The 11,582-nt window shown below is 45.6% G+C and overlaps 1 protein-coding gene across 1 annotated transcript in view; it reads left to right on the top strand.

Moving 5' to 3' along the window:
- The first annotated feature begins 419 nt into the window (after positions 1 to 419).
- Positions 420 to 11,582, top strand: part of NOA1 (nitric oxide associated 1) — a 14,831-nt gene continuing 3,668 nt past the window's right edge. The window contains exons 1-5 of the mRNA XM_011937189.1: positions 420 to 1,685; positions 3,656 to 3,820; positions 4,321 to 4,526; positions 9,500 to 9,631; positions 11,280 to 11,396. Coding sequence (XP_011792579.1) covers positions 542 to 1,685; positions 3,656 to 3,820; positions 4,321 to 4,526; positions 9,500 to 9,631; positions 11,280 to 11,396 — 1,764 coding nt within the window. The 5' untranslated portion in view covers positions 420 to 541. The remainder of the gene's footprint in view (positions 1,686 to 3,655; positions 3,821 to 4,320; positions 4,527 to 9,499; positions 9,632 to 11,279; positions 11,397 to 11,582) is intronic.

Below are 11,582 nucleotides of genomic sequence, written 5' to 3' on the forward strand. Positions count from 1 at the left end.
CTACAGGCGCCCGCCACCACGCCTGGCTTATTTTTTGTATTTTTAGTAGAGACAGGGTTTCACCGTCTTAGCCAGGATGGTTTCGATCTCCTGACCTCATGATCCGCCCGCCTCGGCCTCCCAAAGTGCTGGGATCACAGGCGTGAGCCCCGCCCACCTCGGCCTCCCAAAGTGCTGGGATCACAGGCGTGAGCCACCGCGCCCGGCCCGGAAGCTCCTTTTTAAATATGATTTATTACCGGCGGCTTGGGCTAGCAGTGAGGCGTTAAGCCTGAAAGTGAAAAAACCCAAAACGCTCACTGCTCTCTTCCGCCCATCTAGCTCAGTCCTCCAGTGCCTCCAGTGTCTTTGCCATAGCTTGGAGTAGGTTCTCAGTCTCGGCGCTTAAATCGCGAGAACTCACGAGATTAGACGCAAAACTAACCAGGACAGCTCCCAAGTACCCACTCGCTTTCGTCTCGGGTCTAACACGCGCGTCGCCTCGGGCCCTACTACGCGTGCGCGCTTGTGACTCTGCCCCTTTGCCTGGAGCTGCTTCCTCATGCTGCCCGCTCGCCTGCAGTTTAGGCTGCTGAGCCTTTTCTTTCGTGGATCCGCTCCCACGGCAGCGCGCCATGGCCTCCGGGAGCCGCTCTTGGGGAGGAGATGCGCTGCCGCCTCCTCCTTCCAGCACTCATCGAGTCTGGGACGCGAGCTTCCTCATGACCCCGTGGACACAAAGGGCTTTGGAGAAGGTGCTGACATGCAGGAGCATTTTCTGTTCCCGGAGTACATCCCGGAGCCGGAGCCGGAGCCCACCCGCGAAGAGCAGCTGCAGGAGCTCCAGCAACAGCAGGAGGAGGAGGAGCGACAGAGGCAGCAGCGGCGGGAGGAGCGGCGACAGCAAAACCTACGGACCAGGCCTCGGGAGCACCGGGTCGTGGGGCACCCGGACGCGGCAGTGCCGCCCAGCGGCGTGAACTGCTCGGGCTGCGGGGCAGAGCTGCACTGCCAGGACCCCGGCGTGCCCGGCTACCTGCCCTGCGACAAGTTCCTCCGCACAGCGGAGGCAGACGGCGGGCTGGCGCGGACCGTGTGCCAGCGATGCTGGCTGCTAGTGCACCACCAGCGCGCTCTACGCCTGCAGGTGAGCCGCGAGCAGTACCTGGAGCTGGTGAGCGCCGCGTTGCGGCGGCCCGGGCCTTCCCTGGTGCTCTACATGGTGGACCTGCTCGACCTGCCCGACGCCCTGCTGCCCGACTTGCCCGCGCTGGTGGGCCCCAAGCAGCTGATCGTGCTGGGAAACAAAGTGGACCTCCTGCCCCAGGATGCTCCTGGCTACCGGCAGAGGCTGCGGGAGCGACTGTGGGACGACTGTGCCCGGGCCGGGCTCCTGCTGGCCCCTGGCCACCAAGGGCCACAGCTCCCCGTCAAGAACGAGCCACAGGACGGGGAGAATTGGAATCCGCCGAACTGGTCCCGCACGGTGGTCAGGGACGTGCGACTGATCAGCGCTAAGACCGGCTATGGAGTGGAAGAGTTGATCTCTGCCCTTCAGCGCTCCTGGCGCTACCGTGGGGACGTCTATTTAGTGGGCGCCACCAACGCCGGCAAATCCACTCTCTTTAACACGCTCCTGGAGTCCGATTACTGCACAGCCAAGGGCTCCGAGGCCATCGACAGAGCCACCATCTCCTCTTGGCCAGGTGAGTTTTAGGAGGCTCTCCCTCTTCGTTTTCTGACAAGGTGGACGTCTGGTCCTAGCCGAGGCACCGACTACATCCTGTCTTAATGTCCACTACGGGCTGCCTGTACCCTTCCCTTTACAAATTCTCTCCCCACTCTGGTCACACCTCTCTTCTGTGTCAGCTTACTGCTAGGGAAAATTCAGGATGTGTTGTAGTAATTTTCTAATTACGGTGTTTATGCAGCACTTCTCTGTTCCCAGTCACTAGGCACTGGAGATAGACCAGGGAACAAAACAAAGTTCCTGTTCTGGAGATCTGCTTTGTAACTTCTTTGTATATTGTTTCAGAAAGTGTGTGTCCTTTTTACTGTCTGAACCTAATGAAATTTGTGTTTTTTGTTTGTTTGTTTTGTTTTGTTTTTGAGACAGAGCCTCACTCTGTCGCCTAGGCTGGAGTGCAGTGGTGTGAGATCTCAGCTCACTGCAACCTCCGCCTCCCGGGTTCAAGAGATTCTCCTCCCTCAGCCTCCTGAGTAACTGGGATTACAGGCGCACGCCACTATGCCCAGCTAATTTTTGTAATTTTAGTAGAGACGGGGTTTCACCATGTTGGTCAGGCTGGTCTCGAACTCCTGACCTCGTGATCCGCCTGCCTCGGCATCCCACAGTGCTAGGATTACAGGCATGAGCCACCGCACTCGGCCTAATTTTTGTATTTTTAGTAGAGATGGGGTTTCACCATGCTGGTCAGGCTGGTCTCAAACTCCTGGCCTCACGTGATCTGCCCACCTTGGCCTCCCAAAGCACTGAGATTACAGGCAAGCACCACCATGCCCAGTTAATTTTTGTATCTTTGGTAAAGACAGGATTTCACCACGTTGGCCAGGCAGGTCTCCAACTCCTGACCTCAAGTGATCTACCCACCTTATCCTCCCAAAGTGCTGGGATTACAGGTGTGAGCCACCACTCCCGGTTCATTAGTGCAATTTGATGTGTGGCTTCACTGGGCTCAGTAGCTCACATCTGTAATTCTAGCTTTTTTTTTTTTTTTGAGACAGAATCTCACTCTGTCGCCCAGGTTGGAGTGCAGTGGTGTGATCTCACCTCACCGCAACCCTTGCCTCCCGGGTTCAAGCGATTCTCCTGCCTCAACCTCCCGAGTAGCTGGACTACAGGTGCACACCACCACACCCAGCTAATTTTTTGTATTTTTAGTAGAGAGGGGAGTTTCACCATGTTGGCAAGGCCGGTCTGGAACTCCTGACCTCAAGTGATCCACCCGCTTGGGCGTCCCGAAGTGCTGGGATTACAGATGTGAGCCACCACGCCAAGCCAGGTTTAAATTTAAGTTGACAAAAACTGACTGCCCTATTTGTTCCCTTGAAACCAGAGTTTCATTTAGTAAGCTGCTCTTCTCTATCTTGCACTTTGAATTTTACACAAATATTACTTTTATACTGAATGATAATGTGATGATTTTGGATTCAAATTCTGGTTTCCCCTGTGAGCTAATCTCTTAACCTCTTTCCTCATTTGTAAAATGTCAGTAATTTTATATTTTGTTACAGTAATCAACACAGTGTAGATCCTCAAAAATGTTCATTTTCAGCCAGGCGCAGTGGCTTAAGCCTGTAATCCCAGCACTTTGGGAGGCCGAGACGGGTGGATCACGAGGTCAGGAGATCGAGACCATCCTGGCTAACCCGGTGAAACCCTGTCTCTACTAAAAAATACAAAAAACTAGCCGGGCGAGGTGGCGGGCGCCTGTAGTCCCAGCTACTCGGGAGGCTGAGGCAGGAGAATGGCGTAAACCCAGGAGGCGGAGCTTGCAGTGAGCTGAGATCCGGCCACTGCACTCCAGCCTGGGAGACAGAGCGAGACTCCGTCTCAAAAAAAAAAAAAAAAAAAGTTTAAAAAAGTTTCAAATAATGTTCATTTTCTTCCCCCTTATTCCCTTTTCTAAAGATATATTTATTCTGTGTATTTCAGGTACTACATTAAACCTTCTGAAGTTTCCCATTTGCAACCCAACTCCTTACAGAAGGTTTAAAAGACATCAAAGACTTCAAAAAGATTCAACTCAAGCTGAAGAAGATCTTAGTGAGCAAGAACAAAATCAGCTTAATGTCCTGAAAAAGCATGGTTATGTCGTAGGTAAGCATCCTCTATGGGAAAACCCTGGTTGGTATTATGCTAAAATTCTTTGTTGAGCAACCTGAAATACGGTTGTCCCAGGCTAGCCAGTTTTTGTGGGGATAGACTGCCTTCCTCATTCTGCAACAAAGAGGCCTTTTAGCACTAAGGCTACTATTTGGAAACCCAGAGCGGTACAGGTAGTAAAAGTTTTTACTCCATGCAGCAGCTTTAGATTAGATTGTCTGTCTTTCCTTGGTATATCTTTTCAGGCTTTCTTTAAAACAGTTTGATTTCCACACACCGACACCCCTGCCACTCCATGTACACCGCCAGCCACACACTTGATTATTACAAGAGTTTGACTCCCATTGCTTTTTGGAAGAAAAAAAAAAGTATCATTGTTGTCTCACTTCCCTACACTGTAATCTTAGTAACTTGTTTGAGGGAAACATAAAAATTATGTCTGGAGTCAAAAGTATTAAAGGAGTGACTAATAACCTTACTATAACTTGTTCTAGGAAGGGTTGGAAGGACATTCTTGTATTCAGAAGAACGGAAGGATACAGTTCCCTTTGAGTTTGATGCTGATTCACTTGCCTTTGACATGGAAAATGAACCTGTTATGGGTATGCACAAATCCACCAAACAAGTAGAATTGACTGCACAAGATGTGAAAGATGCCCACTGGTTTTATGACACCCCTGGAATTACAAAAGAAAACTGTGTATGTATTTGGTTTCCTTTAGAAACATTTACTTTCTTTTTCTTTTTTAATGGATTTATATTGCCTGCTGCTCATATATAGCCAATTTATCAAGACAGGGGAATTGCAATAGAGAAAGAGTGTAATGCATGCAGAGCCAGCTAAATGGGAAACTGGAGTTTTATTACTAGTCATTAAAACTGGAGTTTTAATGCTAGTCACTAGAGCCAGCTAAATAGGAAACTGGAGTTCTATTACTAGTTTCAGCCTCTGAAACATTTACTTTCAATTGTACAAGTACCGCTGTCTTAATTGGCAGAAAACAGGGAAAGAAGTATACTTCCATTTTAGACTCAGTTCTGATTCATTCATAAAAGCTGTTTAAGGGTGAATCTGTTTGCCCTCAAGTTCTCTGTTCCATTTGATAGACTTCATTGCTGACAACCAACTTATTTTTTATCATTGTGATTGTTACCTTAGTTAGGGAAACATTTACAGAAGCCTAGGTTTTGAGATTGGAAAAAAGCATAAATATCACTGAAGTCCACCTCCCTAGTTCCTGCTTGAATTACCCCTATAACATATCCATCAAGGGGTCCTCCATCTTGAACTGAAAGGAGTGACTCACCATTAACTGAAACTGTGCCACGTCACCTTCCAAGGTAACTCATTTGGGTGTTTGACCTTCTCTTTGTATTGAGTGTACTGAGCTGAACAGTCTCCCTGTAACATGCACCCATTGTTCCCTAAAGCCATATGGGACTAACGTAATACCTATTTCCCTTGCCAGACTTTGAAATATTTTAAAGTGTAACATCCCGTCTCTTCTTCACCTATCCCTTCCTTTTCTTCTCTTTCATTAGTTCATCCAGCAAACGTTGAGCATTTACTGTGCTGACAATCTGGATTATTTGTCTTCATTTCCTACAGCTGTGCTCCCTGAGAAACAGGCTATTCATTGACCCAGGCCTCTTCAGAATGTTTTCTATGTTTGTTCTTAAAGTGTGACACTGAGAACGCAGTGCTCTCAGGTGAGCATGATTTAGAATAGCATTAACACCAGCCGGGCACAGTGGTTCACGCCTGTAATCCCAGCACTTTGGGAGGCCCAGGTGGGCAGATCACAAGGTCAGGAGATCAAGACCATCCTGGCTAACACGGTGAAACCCCATCTCTACTAAAAATACAAAAAAATTAGCCAGGCATGGTGGCAGGCGCCTGTAATCCCAGCTACCGGGGAGGCTGAGGCAGGAGAATGGCGTGAACCCCGGAGGCGGAGCTTGCAGTGAGCTGAGATTGCGCCACCGCACTCCAGTCTGGGCGACATAGCGAGGCTCCGTCTCAAAAAAAAAAAAAAAAAGAATAGCATTAACTCGACCTGTCTTGTCCCTATGCCTCTCTTTTAATCCAACTGTTCATGGACAACTTTGGGCCTCATAGGTAACTTTGACTTTGTCTTGTTAAATTCAGCCTATATCTTACTCTGTTAAATATTCATTAAATCTCATTACTTTTTATATTTGCAGTTTGGATCTTCATTCAGATCATTGATTGACTCAAATGTGCATCCAGGATACAGCCTCGCAACAGATTCATTAATTACTTCCTTTGAATCTGGTTACTGACCAGTTTCTGATTATTCTAATTATCTCTGTGTCTCCCTACAAAACCACTTTGGTTTCTTAGGTACTTTTCTTGGCCTCATCAGGAACACTTACAGTTACATTCTCACCCGCCACACCCAGACTAATTCTTCCCTGTCAGATGCTGTTAGATCAGGCATAGCAGTTATTTAAGTCATATACCCTCTATGAAAGAGTAGTGTCAGAAAGACAAAAATTTGCAAAATATTCTAGACAGCAGAATGAGAACCCCAAATTTTTAGATATAAATGTCTGTCAGCACTGGTAGTTTTCTTCTCTGTTAGTTTACAGATACACTTATTTGCTGTCTTAAACCAGGGTTTCCCAAACTGAACCAAGTATCTCTTGTGAAATGGAAGTATTAAGACTCAGAATTGTATTCTATTTGGTGTCCCCTGTCATTGAATCATACAGACCTTTTAACTTTTATTGCCCTCCTAGAATAATTGCTAATGCCATCTTTTCTTCCTTAGCAGTCCAAAAGTTCAGAACAGGTTTCTAATAATATTCTATCACTTTAGCTTAATGAACTAATTCTTCCTCCCTACAACTTTTTTTTTCGAGACGGAGTCTGACTCTCTCCCCCAGGCTACAGTGCAGTGGCGTGATGATCTTGGCTTACTGCAACTTCTGCCTCCTGGGTTCAAGCGATTCTCCTGCCTCAGCCTCCCGAGTAGCTGGTTTTAGAGGCATGTGCCACCACACCCGGCTACTTTTTGTATTTTTACTAGAGACGGTTTCACCAGGCTGGTCTCGAACCCCTCACCTCAGGTAATCCACCCACCTCAGCCTCCCAAAGTGCTAGGATTACAGATGTGAGCCGCCACACCCAGACTAATTCTTCCCTCTCAGATGCTGTTAGATCAGGCATAGCAGTTACTTAAGTCATATACCCTCTATGAAAGAGTTGTGTCAGAAAGACAAGAATTTGCAAAATATTCTAGACAGCAGAATGAGAACCCCAAATTTTTAGATATAAATGTCTGTCAGCACTGGTAGTTTTCTTCTCTGTTAGTTTACAGATACACTTATTTGCTGTCTTAAACCAGGGTTTCCCAAACTGAACCAAGTATCTCTTGTGAAATGGAAGTATTAAGACTCAGGCTGCGCACTGTGCCTTACGCCTGTAGTCCCAGCACTTTGGGAGGCGGAGGTGGGAGGATTGCTTGAGCCCAGGACTTTGAGACCAGCCTGGGCAACATGCCAGAACTGTATCTCTACTAAAAATACAAAAAATTAGCTGGGCATGGTGGTGCATGCCTGTAATTCCAGCTACTCAGGAGGCTGAGGCACAAGAATCACTTGATACGCTTATTGGGAGGCAGAGGTTGCAGTGAGCTGAGATCATGCCACTGCAGCCCAGCCTGGGCAACAGAGGGAAACCCTGTCTCAACAAAAAAAAAAAAACAGAGAAAGGTTTCCCCTGTTGCCCAGGCTGGAATGCAGTGGCATGATGAAGTAACTTCAAAGTCCTGGGCTCAACCAATCCTCCCACTTCAGCCTCTCAAGTAGCTAGGGCCACAAGTACACACCACCATGTCCAACTAATTGTTTAGTTTTTGTAGAGACAGGACCTTGCTGTGTTGCCCAGTCTGGTCTAGGCTGGAGTGCAGTGGTGGAATCTTGGCCCACTGTAACTTCTGCCTTCCTGGCTCAAGCGATCCTCCACCTCAGCCTCTAGGGTAGCTAGAAACTACAGACACACACCAACCCGGCTAATTTTTGTATTTTTCATAGAGGTGGGGTTTTGCCATGTTACCCAGGCTGGTCTCAAACTCCTGAGCTCAGCTGGACGTGATGGCGCATACCTCTAATCACAGCACTTCAGGAGACCAAGGCAGGTGGATCACTTGAGGTCAGGAGTTCGAGACCAGCCTGGCCAACGTGACAAAACCCCATCTTTACTAAAAATACCAAAAAAAAGTTAGCCAAGCATGGTGGCACATGTCTGTAATCTCAGCTACTTGGGAGACTGAGAAAGGAGAATTGCTTGAACCTGGGAGGCAGAGGTTGCAGTGAGCCGAGATCGTGCCACTGCACTCCAGCCTGGGTGACACAGGGAGACTCCATCTCAAAAAAAGAAAAAAACTCCTGAGCTCAAGCGATCTGCCTATTGCTGCCTCTGGAAGTCCTGGGATTACAGGCATGAGCCACCATTGACTGACCTGCAAATGGCTTTTAATGTGCCTTTTCAAACACAAATAATGTAGAAAACTATTTGTAGCTCCCTTATTATTTTCTTGTGATGTATCATTTCTATTTTTTATTTTCTTGTTATTCTTTTTTTTTTCTTTGAGACAGAGTCTTGCTCTGTCGCCCAGGCTAGAGGGCAATGGTGCGATCTCGGCTCACCACAACCTCCGCCTCCCGGATTCAAGCAATTCTCCTGCCTCAGCCTCCCGAGTAGCTGGGATTACAGGTATGCACCACCGTGCCCGGCTAATTTTGTATTTTTAGTAGAGACGGGCTTTCTCCATTTTGGTCAGGCTGGTCTTGAACTCCCGACCTCAGGTGGTCCGCCCGCCTCAGCCTCCCAAAGTGCTGGGATTACAGGTGTGAGCCACTGTGCCCAGCCTCTTGTTATTCTTAAAAAGGAAGTTTACAAGTTTTGTGTCCAATTTGTACCTTCTTTATTCTTTTTTAACCAGAATTTGATTCCTTAAATCTTTCCAGAATCTTGTACTTCTGTCTTTCCTTTTCTATTTTTCTCTAGTCTCTCTAGGAACTTGTCATCCTTAGAAGGGATTTATGATAAATCATAGGGATAAATTATAAATCCTCTATGTTATAAGCATAGGGGATTTATAACTTTTTCTCATTCTCTGCTGAATATTTGGGATAAATAAGGAAATTGAAGACCAGAATTTAGAAAGAGGTTCTTCAGCCACTTTACTTGCTCCTAGAATGGGGTAACCATTTTGGATTTAATGCATGCATACTTACCACTAGGACATGAGGTCACATGTACCATTACTTTAAGCTGAAATTGCTACTCCCCACAAGCCTTGATAAGGAGAACATATATTTTCTATCTTGGTATTGAATCAACATGTTTTCAGGTTCACATTAATTTTGACATTTAGGGAATGCTGCTGACATAGGAGAGTCTCATACACCTATAAAGTTATTTTGCCATTACTGTAGATTAAGTTGTAAAACAAAGGTAGAGCCATCAGATTGAGATTAATTTAGACAGGAAGAATCTATATAAATTTGATGTGTAGCAAACTGACATAATTTGGTTTATTTTGAAGTCTGGCATATTTTTCATCACTTTTTATTTTACAGGTAAATCATAATATATTTTCAATAAAAGTATTTTTCTAAAAAACTCTGCCATTCGCTTCACAGATTTTAAATCTTCTAACAGAAAAAGAAGTAAATATTGTTTTGCCAACACAGTCCATTGTTCCAAGAACTTTTGTGCTTAAACCAGGAATGGTTCTGTTTTTGGGTGCTATAGGCCGCATAGATTTCCTGCAGGTAAGTAAAGTAAAGTAAGTAAGTAAAACCATTAAAAAATGATTTTAAAATATTGGGATTCACTTTAAGGAAGCAGATATATGAACAAAACTGACAAAATGTTGATAACTAAGCCATGATTGTATAGAGTTTAATTTGTTTTTATGTTTAAAAATTTCTGTAATAAAAACTTGGGGATGGCTGGGCACGGTGGCTCACGCCTGTAATTCCAGCACTGTGGGAGACTGAGGCAGGCTGATCACTTGAGGCCAGGAGATCAAGACCAGCTTGGTCAACGTGGTGAAAACCCATCTCTACTAAAAATACAAAAATCAGCTCGGCGTGGTGGCGCACTTGTAATCCCAGCTACTAGAAAGGCTGAGGCAGGAAGATCACTTGAACCTGGGAGGCGGAGGCTGCAGTGAACTGAAATCGCACCACTGCACTCTAGCCTGGGTGATGGGGTGAGACTCCATCTCCAAAAAAAAGAAACTTGGAGAAAATAAATGCCCTACTCCCTCATCCCCCCCAAAAAGTGCTAGGTCTTAAAAACTATGTTTTCAGTTGAGTACCCCACACAGCTTGGCATTTAAAACAAGATACTATCCCTATTCTGTGGGACAGAGTCAAATCTATGGGATAAAGTCAAACCTTTAGGTACAGGGTTACAGGCATTAAATTAATTTCACACTTTGTTTCCCATGATATGTGTGTTTTTATGCATATACTTTTTTGTTTGGTATTCATTTATTTAGCATCTAGAGATTTTGGAGTGTCTATAGAATTGTTCTCCCTTTTGCTAAAGTGAAGAGAAAAAAGGAAAATGAAACATGGATATGTCCAACAACACAATACAACTTACAGGCCATTACTATAGCACATTTCTTGGGTTTTGTGTTTGCTCATACTTTGTTAGAAATTTTGCTTTACACACTTAGAACCCTTATATATTTCATTTTGGGAGGTTGTTGGTTTTTTGTTTTTGGGGGAGTTGGTTTTTTTTTGTTTTGTTTTGTTTTGAAACAGGGTCTCTCTCTGTTGCCCAGACTGGAGTGCAGTGATAGTTATGGCTCAGTGCAGCCTCAACCTCCTGGGCTCCAGTGATCCTCCCACCCTAGCCCCGCAAGTAGCTGGGACTACAGGCACACATCACCACACCCAGCTAATTTTTGTATTTTTTATAGAAATGGGGTTTTGCCATGTTGCCCATGCTGGTCTCAAACTTGAGCTCAAGGGATTCACCCACCTCAGTCTTCCAAAGTGCTGGGATTACAGGCATGAGCCACCACACCAGGCTTGCACCCTTATATATTTCATTAGAGCACATAAAATGTTAATATTTTAAACCTAGCTTTACACAGAGACAATTGAAGCCGATAGTATTTCCTTTTAATTTTTAATAATAGACATGTTTTTTCAAAAATAATGTATTGAGTCTGTCAAAGAAGTCATTGTTTCACATGAATTGCTGAAATGCAGTGCTTCAGTATTGTGCCCCTGTTCTTAGTATAATTTGATTTACAGCTACTGCCATACCAATACTTATAAAGGGAGTCTGACTGGGTTTTTGTTTTTTGGTTTTTGGGTTTTTTTTGATAGTTGATTGTACCTTGAATATGCAGGTTTTCCAAGTTTTTCACCAGGTCAAATGACTTCTTCCTTTCTTAAGGGAAATCAGTCAGCTTGGTTTACAGTCGTGGCTTCCAACATCCTCCCTGTGCATATCACCTCCTTGGACAGGGCAGACACTCTGTATCAGAAGCATGCAGGTCATACGTTACTCCAGGTAAGGCAACACGCCTTGATGATTGCATGGTTATGGCTAGTATACACTGGAATGGTCCCATAGCTCTGTTAGGAAGGCCTTTGTTGGACAGAACTGTTATACAATAGGCCGGGCGCGGTGGCTCAAGCCTGTAATCCCAGCACTTTGGGAGGCCGAGATGGGCGGATCACAAGGTCAGGAGATCGA

Source organism: Colobus angolensis, unplaced genomic scaffold (genome assembly GCF_000951035.1).
Source record: "Colobus angolensis palliatus isolate OR3802 unplaced genomic scaffold, Cang.pa_1.0 Scaffold100, whole genome shotgun sequence".
Taxonomy (NCBI): Eukaryota; Metazoa; Chordata; class Mammalia; order Primates; family Cercopithecidae; genus Colobus; species Colobus angolensis.